Source organism: Manis pentadactyla, chromosome 10, assembly GCF_030020395.1.
Source record: "Manis pentadactyla isolate mManPen7 chromosome 10, mManPen7.hap1, whole genome shotgun sequence".
NCBI lineage: Eukaryota > Metazoa > Chordata > Mammalia > Pholidota > Manidae > Manis > Manis pentadactyla.
In genome coordinates this window covers 108,952,848-108,965,932 of record NC_080028.1, presented here as the reverse complement: position 1 = coordinate 108,965,932, position 13,085 = coordinate 108,952,848, and the positions used below count along the sequence as shown (strand labels likewise).

General features: G+C 42.9%; 1 protein-coding gene and 1 long non-coding RNA gene across 7 annotated transcripts in view; both read left to right on the top strand.

The window, feature by feature from the left end:
* Positions 1-1,622: 1,622 nt before the first annotated feature.
* LOC130685054 (eukaryotic peptide chain release factor GTP-binding subunit ERF3A-like) overlaps positions 1,623-13,085 on the top strand; it is a 53,928-nt gene continuing 42,465 nt past the window's right edge. For 4 of the 6 annotated variants that reach the window (XR_008999492.1, XR_008999491.1, XR_008999490.1 and 1 more), the window contains exon 1: positions 1,623-2,321. Coding sequence is in view for 3 of the 6 variants with exons in the window: in XM_057508255.1 (XP_057364238.1) it covers positions 2,061-2,321 (261 nt within the window). In the remaining 3 variants the exon portion in view is untranslated. The remainder of the gene's footprint in view (positions 2,322-13,085) is intronic. The other 2 variants (XM_057508256.1, XM_057508257.1) reach the window with 2 other exon arrangements.
* LOC130685059 (uncharacterized) lies at positions 2,328-6,869 on the top strand. Its single transcript, XR_008999494.1, has 2 exons — positions 2,328-2,679; positions 6,661-6,869. It is a non-coding gene; the product is annotated as an uncharacterized LOC130685059 (long non-coding RNA).

Below are 13,085 nucleotides of genomic sequence, written 5' to 3'. Positions count from 1 at the left end.
TCCCATATATGAAGGTCTGATTTTTATGTCAATTGTTAAGATGTTTCTGTAAATCTGAGGACGATCATTTGAAAGTGGGACACTCTTAGGAAAGATTCTATTGGGTCTTCAGAGAACTATATTAATAAGCTGTAACCAGAACTTTGTATTAATCAGAGGAATACATTACCTATTATTGGAGGGAAAAATCAATGTCCAGATTCCAGGGATTATGGACCACAGGCCTGAGGAGACACTGAAAGCCAGCTTTGCTATTATAACAGAGGTTTCTTTACAGTTACAGTTGCCTAAGTGTTGTGTATTTTTTAAAGTATCCATAAAATTGCCAGTTTAATGTTAAACACAATTTCAAACCACTTTAGTGTAAGACTTATTTTAATGCATACCTGACAGCTTTGTTTTTGACCTACCTCATTAAGCTGAATTCCCTTTTATCCTTAAAATACAAATATTAAAAAGTAAAATTCACCTCTAAATCGAGATTTGGACCTTAACATAAAGTTAAGAACCATCTTTTCCATGTGTCCAAGCCTTTGCTCTGTAATTCTTAGAAGGTTAGTTGCACTCTGTCTAGACTCCTTGCAGAAAAATCTCGACAATGTTTTTATCTGATTTGGACTCCACATGGGTGAATTACAGGAAAACAACAGATGCTCAGGGCAACGTTATTTTCCTACTTCATGCAGTTGGGTCTAAGTATTTATCTTTGTCTTTCGTTCGTGCTTTTCCCACATTTACCTAAATGCACCCAGTCACGGTGAGATGCAGTCAGTGAAGTACTGCGGTTATACTTACAGCAAATCTGGCCATTCAAAAGAAAACCACTTCATTTAATGGTGCATAAAGAAGCTAGACGCACCAAACTCACCCTAATAGTTGGGTACAGCTGGGTACGTCATGGAATATGGCAATCCTGTTTAATTTGCAAAGCCCTGGACCGGGAGGAGGAAGGGATGGAAAAGTTTGGAAGACTCGTCAAACAGACAGTGAATCGTCAGGGGCTTCCAGTTAATAATGCCCTCTGTTGGCGCTGAGCCTGGACCCGAGCGCCTTACGAGCCACATTGTAGGTTAAGTTATAATGTCTTACGGTTTATTGTCTGTTCTACCAAATGAATACATGAAATGAGAGACGCTCTAAGTTGGGCGTCATAATGTAGGACAAAATCTTGCTCGAGGCGGGGAGAAGAAAGGTGGGAAGAGAATGAACGTAGGGAGACTGTGCGACGGAGAACGCTCAGAGGCCGGTGAAAGGGAAGGAAGGGATGTCCAGTGGTTGAAAGCTTTATCCCCCGTAGAACTGCTGTCGGTTTTCCCTCATCCTGTGCCTCACAGGACAGAGTGGACCGCCGGCGACAGCTGAAAGGCTCTGGATCGGAGGCCCCGCACGGACCGGCGCCAAGACCCAACCCTGCGCTGCCCCACCCGGTGACAGGTGGAGCTGCGAGGGCGACCAGGTCCCCGCCTCTTCGCGCTGCCTGCCGGGAGCCGGAGACCCTTCCGGTTGCTCCGGGCCACGGAACTCCGACTCCCATCGGCCCCCGGGAAAACCGCAACGGGGTCACGCGGGACCTGTCGGAACTCGTAGTTCCGTCTTTGGCCGTGCTTCATAGCCGGAAGCAGGGACGAACGGAGCCGAGAACTACCGAGGCTCAGGTAAGGGTGGCGGCGAAGGAACAATCTGCGCCGGGCGTGGGGTGGCCGGTGAGGCAGTTGGAGGTGCCTGGGTTGGGTGGGAGGATATCGGCTGGTCCACACGAGCAGGGTTGAGCTGCCGCCGCCGCCACCGTTGTCGCGAGTTCGGAGTGGGGACTGGAGCTGCTGCCGCAGGGACTCCGGGGACTCTGTCGCTATCCCCCAGCCCTTCTGCCTCCCACTTCCCGGGGTCAGCGCGGCCTGCTCCTCCCCGGCTTGTTGCCTCCTCCTCCATTTCCCGCCCTCTCTTCATCACACACGCGCCCCCCCACCCCACCCCCGATCGTGGATCCGGGCAGCAGCGGCGGGAGCAGCAGCGGCGGGAGCAGCAGCGACTCAGCGCCCGACTGCTGGGACCAGGCGGACATGGAAGCCCCCGGTTCGGGCCCGTGCAGCGGCGCCGGCGGCTCCTTGGCGGCGGCGGCCGCCGAGGCCCAGCGTGAGCACCTCAGCGCGGCCTTCAGCCGGCAGCTCAACGTCAATGCCAAGCCCTTCGTGCCCAACGTCCACGCCGCCGAGTTCGTGCCGTCCTTCCTGCGTGGCCCGGCCCAGCCGTCGCCACCCCCGGCTGGCGCTGCGCCGGCGCCCACCACCACGGAGCCGACAGTGGCGCGGGAGGCCCTTCGGGTAAAGGGGCCGGGACGCGGGAGCAGCCGAGCGGGAGGCCGGAGCCCACCTTGGTTTGGTGGGGGGACGGGTCTGCGGCTTGCCCCGCAGGGCGGGGAACGCGCGGCCTCGAGGCCCGGCGGCACGTGGGGCGCTGACAGCGGCGCCGGGCGCGGGCAGCCCTGGGTGGGGCGGCCCGGGCGCAGCGGAGGGCCTGGAGGAGCGGTAGCCGCGTGTCGGCGACACGGGAGGGATCTAGAGCCCGTCCCTTCCCCGGGGACCGCAGCTACCCACTAGAACTGAGAACCATATGGGACGGAGAGGGGACCGCGGCCATCAGTGCCACGAGGCCCAGACGTGGGACAGATGGAACCAGGAGGTGGGTGGACGTTGAGCGAGCCAGACCCGAGGAGCTGGGAGGACGAGCGCCCGAGTTTTCCCTTCACCACCTTATGCCTAGGCGAGAGAGCGTCTCTTGCTCCAACTTCTATTTTTGAAACTGTAATTAACGTTTTGGGTATCTGGCACTGAAGTGTCCTGAAGGAATCCCAAGATGCATTGCAGTCTTGTGATCCGGCAGAAACTGTTGGCCCTCACTTCAGAGATCTTTTAGTCCTCAGCATTGTGTAAGCTTGTGAAGTTCACAGTGTTAAAAGTAAGAGTTCCTCCCGTAATGTGTATAGGAAACTACATTGATTTGTTTTCCCTTTTTCTTAAGTGGGACTTCTCGCCTTAATGACACGTTTAGAATTTTAAACGTGTCAAAATCGGATACCTTATTCAGGCTGCTTGGTATTGTAAGTCACTATTTTCACGTGTCAGTAATTAGTCTGTTCAGATACTTGGTATTATAGCTTAATAGTTCTCACGTGCCATTCTGACCATAGCTAGTAGAATGTTTTGTGTGGTTTCAAGTCAGGTTTGGTCTTTAAAAAGCTTTCTGTATTTCGGGGCTGCTTAAGTGATAGGATGACAGGCTTTCGGGTACTGATCTTCTGGGAATGTCCAATGAGTGAAGTTAACTATTCTCCCCTGTATAAAAAAGTGCTTATTTTAGGAACTGTCAATATTGGCTTAAAGAGAGAAAGGAATGTACCTTGGTGAGCCAGGGTATTGGAGAACCAGATCACAGATGTTCTTGGCAATTTGTGAGAATAGATTGTTGATTTCTCTTTGAAGTTCCACGTTGTATTTCCTAGGTAAATGGACATCATGAAAGTGCTCTGGGAGTTTAGCTTCTTCAGAAACTTGCTACAGTTTTCTGTGTAGAGGCAGAGAGTTTGGAGAAGTACTTCTGTGAAGTAAGTACATATGTGAGCACAGTTTGAATTTGGTTGTTTGATTTTACTTGATGTTTTGCCTTTGAACAAGAAAGCTTAGCTTTTATTTCTTTGCTTAGATCAAGCCATCTGGCCTACTTAAATAAAGTTCACTTACCAACCCCTAAAAGTGCCCGGTTCCCCATACCTTATCATGCAGATTCCTTTTATCCAGCCATTTTCTTGTTTCTTTTTTGGCCGTCCCTCCTCACTCTGGAGCCACCAGCACCACTCTGGCTAGACTTGGAACTCCATTTCCAGCTTGTCCACCCATCAGCCAGTGAGTCAGGAAGGGACAGCCATCCTCAGAGCAGTGATCTGGAGTAGACATTGTTGGGTGACTAGACTTTACCTGTTAGGTAGAAGAGCTGTCTTTCCTCTTACTGGTATGTGCCAACTTGCTGGTTTATTCTTAATCCTTTTCTCTGTGACACTGTTAGAAGTGGAGATGTAAAAATATGTAAGGAAGCGGTTATAAGAAAAGTACATTCTTTGTTACTTGGTGGTCAGTTTTTTTCAGTTTTATCAAACTATTTTGGTGTTACTGACTTTGTCAACTGCTTCTACAAAATGCCAGTTCATATTTTAAAAAGTGCCCTCTTTAGGGTTGTCTATTTGGAAAAGAATGGTTTATAAATTGAGGTCCAGAGAGATGTGGGACTGTTGGATTGCATGTTTGAACCCATACAGGTCCATGAAGTACCACCATCATAGCAGAGAACTATGCCTGGAAGAAGCAGAGAAAAAATTGGAAACTTGTCCTTAGAAATTGACAAAGGGGGAGCCATAAAAGTTGCAAGTTTTTTTATAGTGAGGAAATAGACACAAGGGGAGCATGTTTTCTTTGGTTGTTAAGCCCTTGTTGAAATTTGTGGTAGGGTCCCTGTTTTTAAGCTGGATAGGAGGAAGAGCTCTTGAAGGAGGAAGTCTAGAGGTAGAACACTGAATGACTTCTTAAGTGTTCCTGTCCAGGATGAATATCTGTCGTTTCTCCTGAAAATAGGCTAGTTGGGTTTTTCTGGTGGTTCCTTGAGCAACCAGTCACCATAAAAGTTTTTGCACAGTGTCATCCACCTTAAGTAGAATGCTGCTGGGTGGTTATGCCTGTTTCCAGCCTCCCAAGTAAAAACTTGGGATTCAGTGTTGATCTTAGCTCTCTGAAAAAGTAATACAGGTTTCCAACAGAATGATTAAGTAGAATACAAATTAAGTGTAACCAAGTGTAATTCATTTAAGTTCAATTCTCTGTGGATCCAAGTAAATTGACTACGTGATACTCTTTAAAGTAGAGGTCCTGAAATGAATGAAAATGTGGAGGACAAGGGTTCTGTGTAAGAGAACAAACATTTTCTATGCTAGAATGTACTTATTTTGAGTTTCAATTTGCACACAGTTCATTCTTTTTTATTGTTGAATGAGAAGTAAGTTTAGCGATTTAATTCAGGATTACTTGGTGTCTTGGTCCATTTGGGCTGCTGTGTAGTACCGTACCACAGACTGGGTAGCTTGTAAACAACAAAATTTATCCCTCACAGCTCAGGAGGCTGGAAGACCGCGATCAGGGTGCCAGCCTGGTCAGATGAGGGCCTCCTTCCCTCTCTCAGACCAGATTGCTGGCTTCTTGTTCTCACATGGTGGAAGGGGCAAGGGAGCTCCCTGGGGCCTCTTTTATAAAGGAGCTGTTTTGTGAAATGCATTCGTCATGGCTCTGCCGTTATGACTTACGGCCTCCAGAAAACCTCACCTAAGTCCAATACATGGGGCATTAGAATTTCAACATATGAATTTTTGAGGGGGACACAAAAGTTTTAGAGCATAGAACTTGGACTTGTAGAACATCCAGGCTTCTCTAGTAATGGTGTGGTGTCCTTTCACCATCCCACCCTTAACATCTCTCAGAACTCTGCCAGTAAAAAATGAGTATAGAATAAAACCAGCAGTCCTCAGAGGAGGAACTATCTCCAAAACGTAGCACATTGTATTATGGAATCTGAATTTTAAAGAGGAATGTTCTGTTTCATAGTACTTGGTTTTTGATGGATGTCTTTTTATGGGGAAGGGATTTTCTTCTTTTTTTAGTGACAGAGATATAATCACATATCACAGAATTCACCATTAAGTGTATGCTTCAGTGGTTTTTAGTATATGCACAAAGTTAATGCAACCGTCACTAGTACGTGGTGGCTGCTTGTTAATCACTGAGTAGTCTCAAAAGTGACCTCTTCAGGGTCACCAGAGTAGAGTGCAGAATCTTACGTAATTGTTTTGTTCAGAAGGGCTCTTAGACTTTATTATGATTTTAAGTGATACCTGTTGACTGAGAGATAAGTTTAGACAGAAGATAGATGAGGTTCTTGACTGGATTTTCCTTTTCCCATGAGACTGAAATCTCTACAGTAACAAAGTCTTCAGTGGGACAGTAAGTAAAGTAGGCAGAGAAGGTGAGGGGGAAATACTGTTCCAGGAGTGTTATTTCTTTTCCTACCTCGTTTTCTAGCTAGTTATTTCTTATCTTGACTTAACCAATTATTAGATTTGGGCTCTTATTTCATGATTTTACATGCTTGCAATGGCTCCAGCGTGAGGATTTAGGGAGTAAGTGAAGGCATTACATGAACCAGTGCTTTCCTTGTGAGCAGCTATTTGAACTGGTAAGAAATTTTGCTTGAGAATAGACCCTCTTTGGAGCAGCTTTTATTTACTGCAGGTTTTGTACATGGCTTTCTTCTGTCCCTTGTTTTTCACCACCTCTGGAATTGTACTGCAAGAAAAGATAGCGATTAAAATTTCTCAGGGCGAGTTAGGGAAGTAGAGTAGATGACAAATTTTAAGCCTTGTTTTGTTTTTGTTTGCTGGGGAGGAAATGTCTTAGAGTGTTAAAATATTACTGTTTTTCTAGTCGAAGAGAAAGGAATGAAAAGGATTCAATAGTCTTTTGTGGTGAGTTGGCAGTATTAGAATGGAATTTTTTGAGATGTAAGTCTGGTTTCTGCTCAGAATGATGTATAGCAATTAATGAACAAACATGTTTGTGTTTACAGAACGCAGGATACTGTGCTGGGCACTTGAAGTGACACCACAAGATGAATTAATCGTAGTCCTGGAGTCTAGAAAGGGGTCAGACCCCCAATTTACTCTAATGGAAGACATAACATGCTTGAGAGGGTTTCAAAGCTGAGCAGAGGAGTTGTTCATAGGTGCCCTTTGTAACTCATTTCAATCTTATCCTAATCATAAACCTAGAGATACATTTTCTGGTACTCTTCTTTGTTAATACCATAGTGTTTTTTAAGTTCAGATATAATTCACATAAAATTTACATTTCTTGTGTTTTGGTATTTTATTTCAGCTTGCTAGGAAATTGCTAGAGTAGAGCATCAGTTACCTTTTTACACTGCTTGGTGCTCATACCTAACAGTGAGTTACTGCCATTATGAAATTTTGATTGAGAATAGACCCTCTTTGGAGCAGCTTTTATTTACTGGTATGTCTACTGGGCATGTTAATTAAGAATTTCATCATTAAATTCACAGTTCTTAAATTATTGGGAAGCAAGAATATGGCCACTAGGTGAAAGTTCTTGATTATTCTGACATCCTTAGGCTTCCTTTTAAGCTGTCGTTTGTTGATTCATACCAAAGCTTCTTAAAAGTGGTGTCCTTGTTTTCAGTAGATTTTAACAAAGCAGGCTAGGCTGTAGGTGTATTTTTTTCCTAAGTGACTTTGTTTTAGGAAATCTAGTTGTCACAGTACTCCAAGTTGAGCCAGTTCCCCATCATAATTCTGCTTTCTAGGTGAGAGAAACAGTAAGGATTTCTTGAGCATCTTTCACCAGCCTAACCTAAGAGTGGTTACACGCAATCCAAACCACATTCCAACCAGGTAATTGTAAGCCACTCGCCTTGAAACAAGCAGAAAGTGCATGCCTTAGAATGCTGTTGGGGCAATTTCTGCATTGACCGTTTCTATAGAACCACAGTGGGCCACTGTACTACTCAGTGGTGTGTCCAGCTCCTTTGGATGGTTGGTTGTCTGCAAAGTATTTTAAGTTCACCTACAGTATTTTTTAAGTAAATGGGGTATAAATTATAAATAAACCTATGTTTTACGGTTGTTTGAAAAACATAGTGGATCTCAGTTACTCTACAGAAAGCCCACTCAGGTGGATGTGTGTCATTGCTTTTAGTGAATGAATAGTTCGTAGAATGTTAGGGCTGAAAGTGACCCTGGCAGTAGTACAGTCTTGTCAGAGAAACAAACTGAAGCCTACAGATACTCAGTGACTCCGATTCAGCAACAGTGGAGTCTGGAATCTGTTAGCCAACTGCTAGCTTAGTGCCCTTTCCATTACACCGTGCTGTTGACTGGGGAGAAGGGCATCCCTGGGGCTAACATCTTGACCACCAACCAGCATGGATTTCCTGAGAGAGGCCCTAGAATTTGCCTTTCTTGTGTTTATTCTTCAAAAGTTTTGTTAATATGGGGCTTTGAAAAGCTTGTAATAATAAACTTATTGAGCAGTTACTTGCTTCATATGCTTTTATTTTCACAACAATCTCTTGAGGTTATTGAGGTTATGTTGAGTCCTTTTATAGATAAGAAAATTAAGGCTCAGAAAAGCTAAATAAATGAGGTGACATCTCCTAGTAAGTGGAGGAGCCAGGGTTAAACTCTATGTCTGATTTCAAAGTTTATTCTAGTAATAGTAACTCAGCTAGTCTTCTCCCTGTTATTTGCTATGAAAAGGTCTTTTTGGCTGAGACACTTTTTCAGAAACCACGTCTGTGAGATTGTGGCCTATGGCACCACCTCCCTGTTCTGTCTCAGTAGTAGCAGGGTGACATTGTGATAAGTAGGCAATGCCCTACTTTGAAATTACTTCTTCCTACATTTTAGGAAATAATGTGAGATAATTTGAAACAGCTCTCTTCACCGCTATAGCATTGTACCTTTTTATTTTGAGAGCATAGGTAGTTAAGGCAAAACCATGGACATTTCATGTGTTGTGTGGGCGTTTGGCTGTGATGTCTGCCTTTACTGGTTTTCAGTATTGTCTGTGGGAGAGAAATACCTCAGGCAGGCAGATTTGGTTGGGAGTGTATGGTCATCTGGGTGCTAGAGAATTTTTAGTTCCTTACGCAAATTGTACTTCAGCATCTCTTCAGTATTGTTTCTCTAACCCCTTCTTGGAAAACTGACACATACAAAGTTGTTTTTAGTCTATTGAACCCTGATGGAAATGCAGTAAATATATAGGTGGACTGCTACAGATGGTGAGAAAACTGAAGTGATAAGACTATAAGGAACTAGTGACCTATGAAAACCAAAAGAAACGGCTACAGTCCAGGCACAATGAATTACATACTTAACCGGTATGTACACCGTTTCAGCCTGTGGAGACTTTACAGGAGGTGGGAAAAGGCTCTGTATTTCAGAAAACCACAGTCATTCTGGAAGTTTCTAATGTCTTAGGAAACCAGAACTGAGATCTGTGTGTAGGTGTGCTTACAGCTGCAAGAAGGGTCCTACCCTAGAGGAGCTCAGAAGAGCCATCCTAAGCTGGGTAATGGGGTGGGCGGGGTGGTGGGATAAAAGTGGAAAGTTTTGTATTACAATTGAGGAGAATCCTTAAGGGGATCTAGAACTGTGCACTTATGGCTCTTTAATTAAAACTAAATGTTTCAATTTAAAAGTCAGTTCCTTGTTCACAGCCACCTTCAAGTGCCTAATAGCCACATGTGGCTAAGTGACGGTCATATCACCGCACAGAAACAGAACATTTCCATGATTGCAGAAGCTTGTATTGGACAGAATTTTGTCACACAGTTTCTTACTTCAGTGTAGTGTAAGACACTTGTGACGTTTGCGACAGCACTGAAGTTTTTATTCATTAATAGTGAACACCATTTAGCTAACAGGACTAAGAAATTTAAGTAGGATGACTTTTACATATTGTTGTTTTGTGTGTAAAGAGATGAAAGATTAGTGTTTTTTTTTTGTTTTTTTTTTGTTTTTTTTTTTTTTTAATTTTTTTTTAATTATTATTTTTTATTGAAGGGTAGTTGACATACAGTATTACATTACATGAGTTTCAAGTGTACAACACAGTGGTAGAACATTTATATACATAATTCTAGGTTCCAGCTATCACCCTACCAGGCTGTTACAATATCTTGACTATATTCCTTATGCTATACATTACATCCCGGTTACTAATTTATTTTACCATTGGAAGTCTGTCCCTTTTTTTTTTTTTTTTTTTTTTTTTTTTGTGAGGGCATCTCTCATATTTATTGATCAAATGGTTGTTAACGACAATAAAATTCTGTATAGGGGAGTCAATGCTCAATGCACAATCATTATTCCACCCCAAGCCTAATTTTTGTCAGTCTCCAATCTTCTGAGGCATAACAAACAAGTTTTTACATGTAGAACAAATTCTTACATAGTGAATAAGTTACATAGTGAACAGTACAAGGGCAGTCATCACAGAAACTTTCGGTTTTGCTCATGCATTATGAACTATAAACAGTCAGTTCAAACATGAATACTCATTTGGTTTTTATACTTGATTTATATGTGGATACCACATTTCTCTCTTTATTATTATTATTTTTAATAAAATGCTGAAGTGGTAGGTAGATACAAGATAAAGGTAGAAAACATAGTTTAGCGTTGTAAGAGAGCACATGTAGATGATCAGGTGTGTGCCTGTAGACTATGTGTTAATCCAAGCTAGACCAGGGCAATAAAACATCCACGTATGCAGAAGATTTCTCTCAGAACGGGGGGGTGAGGTTCTAAGCCTCACCTCTGTTGATCCCCAATTTCTCACCTGATGGCCCCCCTGCGACTGTGCCTGTCTTAGGTTGTTCCTCCCTTGAGGAATCTTACCCGTCTCTGGCTAACCAGTCATCTTCCGGGGCCATACAGGGAAATGTGAAGTTGGTAAGTGAGAGAGAAGCCTTATTGTTTGAAAAAGTTAGCTTTTTACTTCTTTGCATATTTATGCCCTGTGGCTTCTATGCCCAGCATTTGTCTTGAGGTATCTTTACCACTTGGAAGAATTATGATACTTGGTAAATTTGATATGAGGCACGAATTCTATTTAAGGGTTGTAATTAGGAAGGAAGAAGAAAATCTATAGAAGTAGCAGGCGGAAGAAAACATGGGAAGATTGATTATTTCTTTGATATATCTTCTTGTAGAGTAACTTCAGCATGTATAGGTTTTAAGCTACTACTTAAATTGCACACACACATTAACATAATAGGAGTATAGTTACATAACCAAAGCATAACTGTAATTACTAGCCATCTGCAGTGAAACCAAGAAAACCAGTTAGGCACCTTAGGCATTTGTGAAAACTTATCTATGATATGGTGGATATTGTCCAAATGAAATTGAACAGTCTGAGAAAAATCATACAAATTAAAACAACCCATTCCTGGGGACTGTTCACATGCCATATGTTCTTTTAACAATAAATAGTTTGTAGTTGTAAGACTTTGGAGCGCTACAATTTGCACTTCTCCAAATTCTTGGTTGAGTTCCAACAGTATAGATCCAGTCCAATTTTGTTGTTTTACTGTATGCACAGGCCAGCTTAGATATCTCCTTCCTCATTCCCATGGCAAGTCCAGGAACTGGTGGGATGAGTGCATCTACAGCTGTAGCAGTGCGTAGATCTTTGTTGGGGTTTTTTGATGATCATCTTCTGGCATGAGTCTTCCAGAGAGTGCAGATGTTGGAAGTTCTTTTTCATATCGTATCTTAGTTCATTTTCGGGGTAGCCCAATTAGGCTTTGATCCTCTGTATAAACACAAACAGACCCTTTGCCTACACATTTATATGCCCTTTATACCCTTGTGTAGAACTCGTTGGAGGTTACCACACAGGAACTGCCCTTTTTTTTTTTTTTTTTTTGCTATCACTAATCTACACTTACATGACGAATATTATGTTTACTAGGCTCTCCCCTGTACCAGGTCTCCCCTATAAACCCCTTTACAGTCACTGTCCATCAGCATAGCAAAATGTTGTAGAATCACTACTTGCCTTCTCTGTGTTGTACAGCCCTCCCTTTTCTCCTACCCCCCCATGCATGTTAATCTTAATACCCCCCTACTTCTCCCCCCCTTATCCCTCCCTACCCACCCATCCTCCCCAGTCCCTTTCCCTTTGGTACCTGTTAGTCCGTTCTTGAGTTCTGTGATTCTGCTGCTGTTTTGTTCCTTCAGTTTTTCCTTTGTTCTTATATTCCACAGATAAGTGAAATCATTTGGTATTTCTCTTTCTCCGCTTGGCTTGTTTCACTGAGCATAATACCCTCCAGCTCCATCCATGTTGCTGCAAATGATTGGATTTGCCCTTTTCTTATAGCTGAGTAGTATTCCATTGTGTATATGTACCACATCTTCTTTATCCATTCATCTATTGATGGACATTTAGGTTGCTTCCAATTCTTGGCTATTGTAAATAGTGCTGCAATAAACATAGGGGTGCATCTGTCTTTCTCAAACTTGATTGCTGCGTTCTTAGGGTAAATTCCTAGGAGTGCAATTCCTGGGTCAAATGGTAGGTCTGTTTTGAGCATTTTGATATACCTCCATACTGCTTTCCACAATGGTTGAACTAACTTACATTCCCACCAGCAGTGTAGGAGGGTTCCCCTTTCTCCACAGCCTCGCCAACATTTGTTGTTGTTTGTCTTTTGGATGGCAGCCATCCTTACTGGTGTGAGGTGATACCTCATTGTAGTTTTAATTTGCATTTCTCTGATAATTAGCGATGTGGAGCATCTTTTCATGTGTCTGTTGGCCATCTGTATTTCTTTTTTGGAGAACTGTCTGTTCAGTTCCTCTGCCCATTTTTTAATTGGGTTATTTGTTTTTTGTTTGTTGAGGCGTGAGAGCTCCTTATATATTCTGGACGTCAAGCCTTTATCGGATGTGTCATTTTCAAATATATTCTCCCATACTGTAGGGATCCTTCTTGTTCTATTGATGGTGTCTTTTGCTGTACAGAAGCTTTTCAGCTTAATATAGTCCCACTTACTCATTTTTGCTGTTGTTTTCCTTGCCCGGGGAGATATGTTCAAGAAGAGGTCACTCATGTTTATGTCTAAGAGGTTTTCGCCTATGTTTTCTTCCAAGAGTTTAATGGTTTCATGGCTTACATTCAGGTCTTTGATCCATTTTGAGTTTACTTTTGTATATGGGGTTAGACAATGGTCCAGTTTCATTCTCCTACATGTAGCTGTCCAGTTTTGCCAGCACCACCTGTTGAAGAGACTGTCATTTCGCCATTGTATGTCCATGGCTCCTTTATCAAATATTAATTGACCATATATGTCTGGGTTAATGTCTGGATTCTCTAGTCTGTTCCATTGGTCTGTGGCTCTGCTCTTGTGCCAGTACCAAATTGTCTTGATTACTATGGCTTTATAGTAGAGCTTGAAGTTGG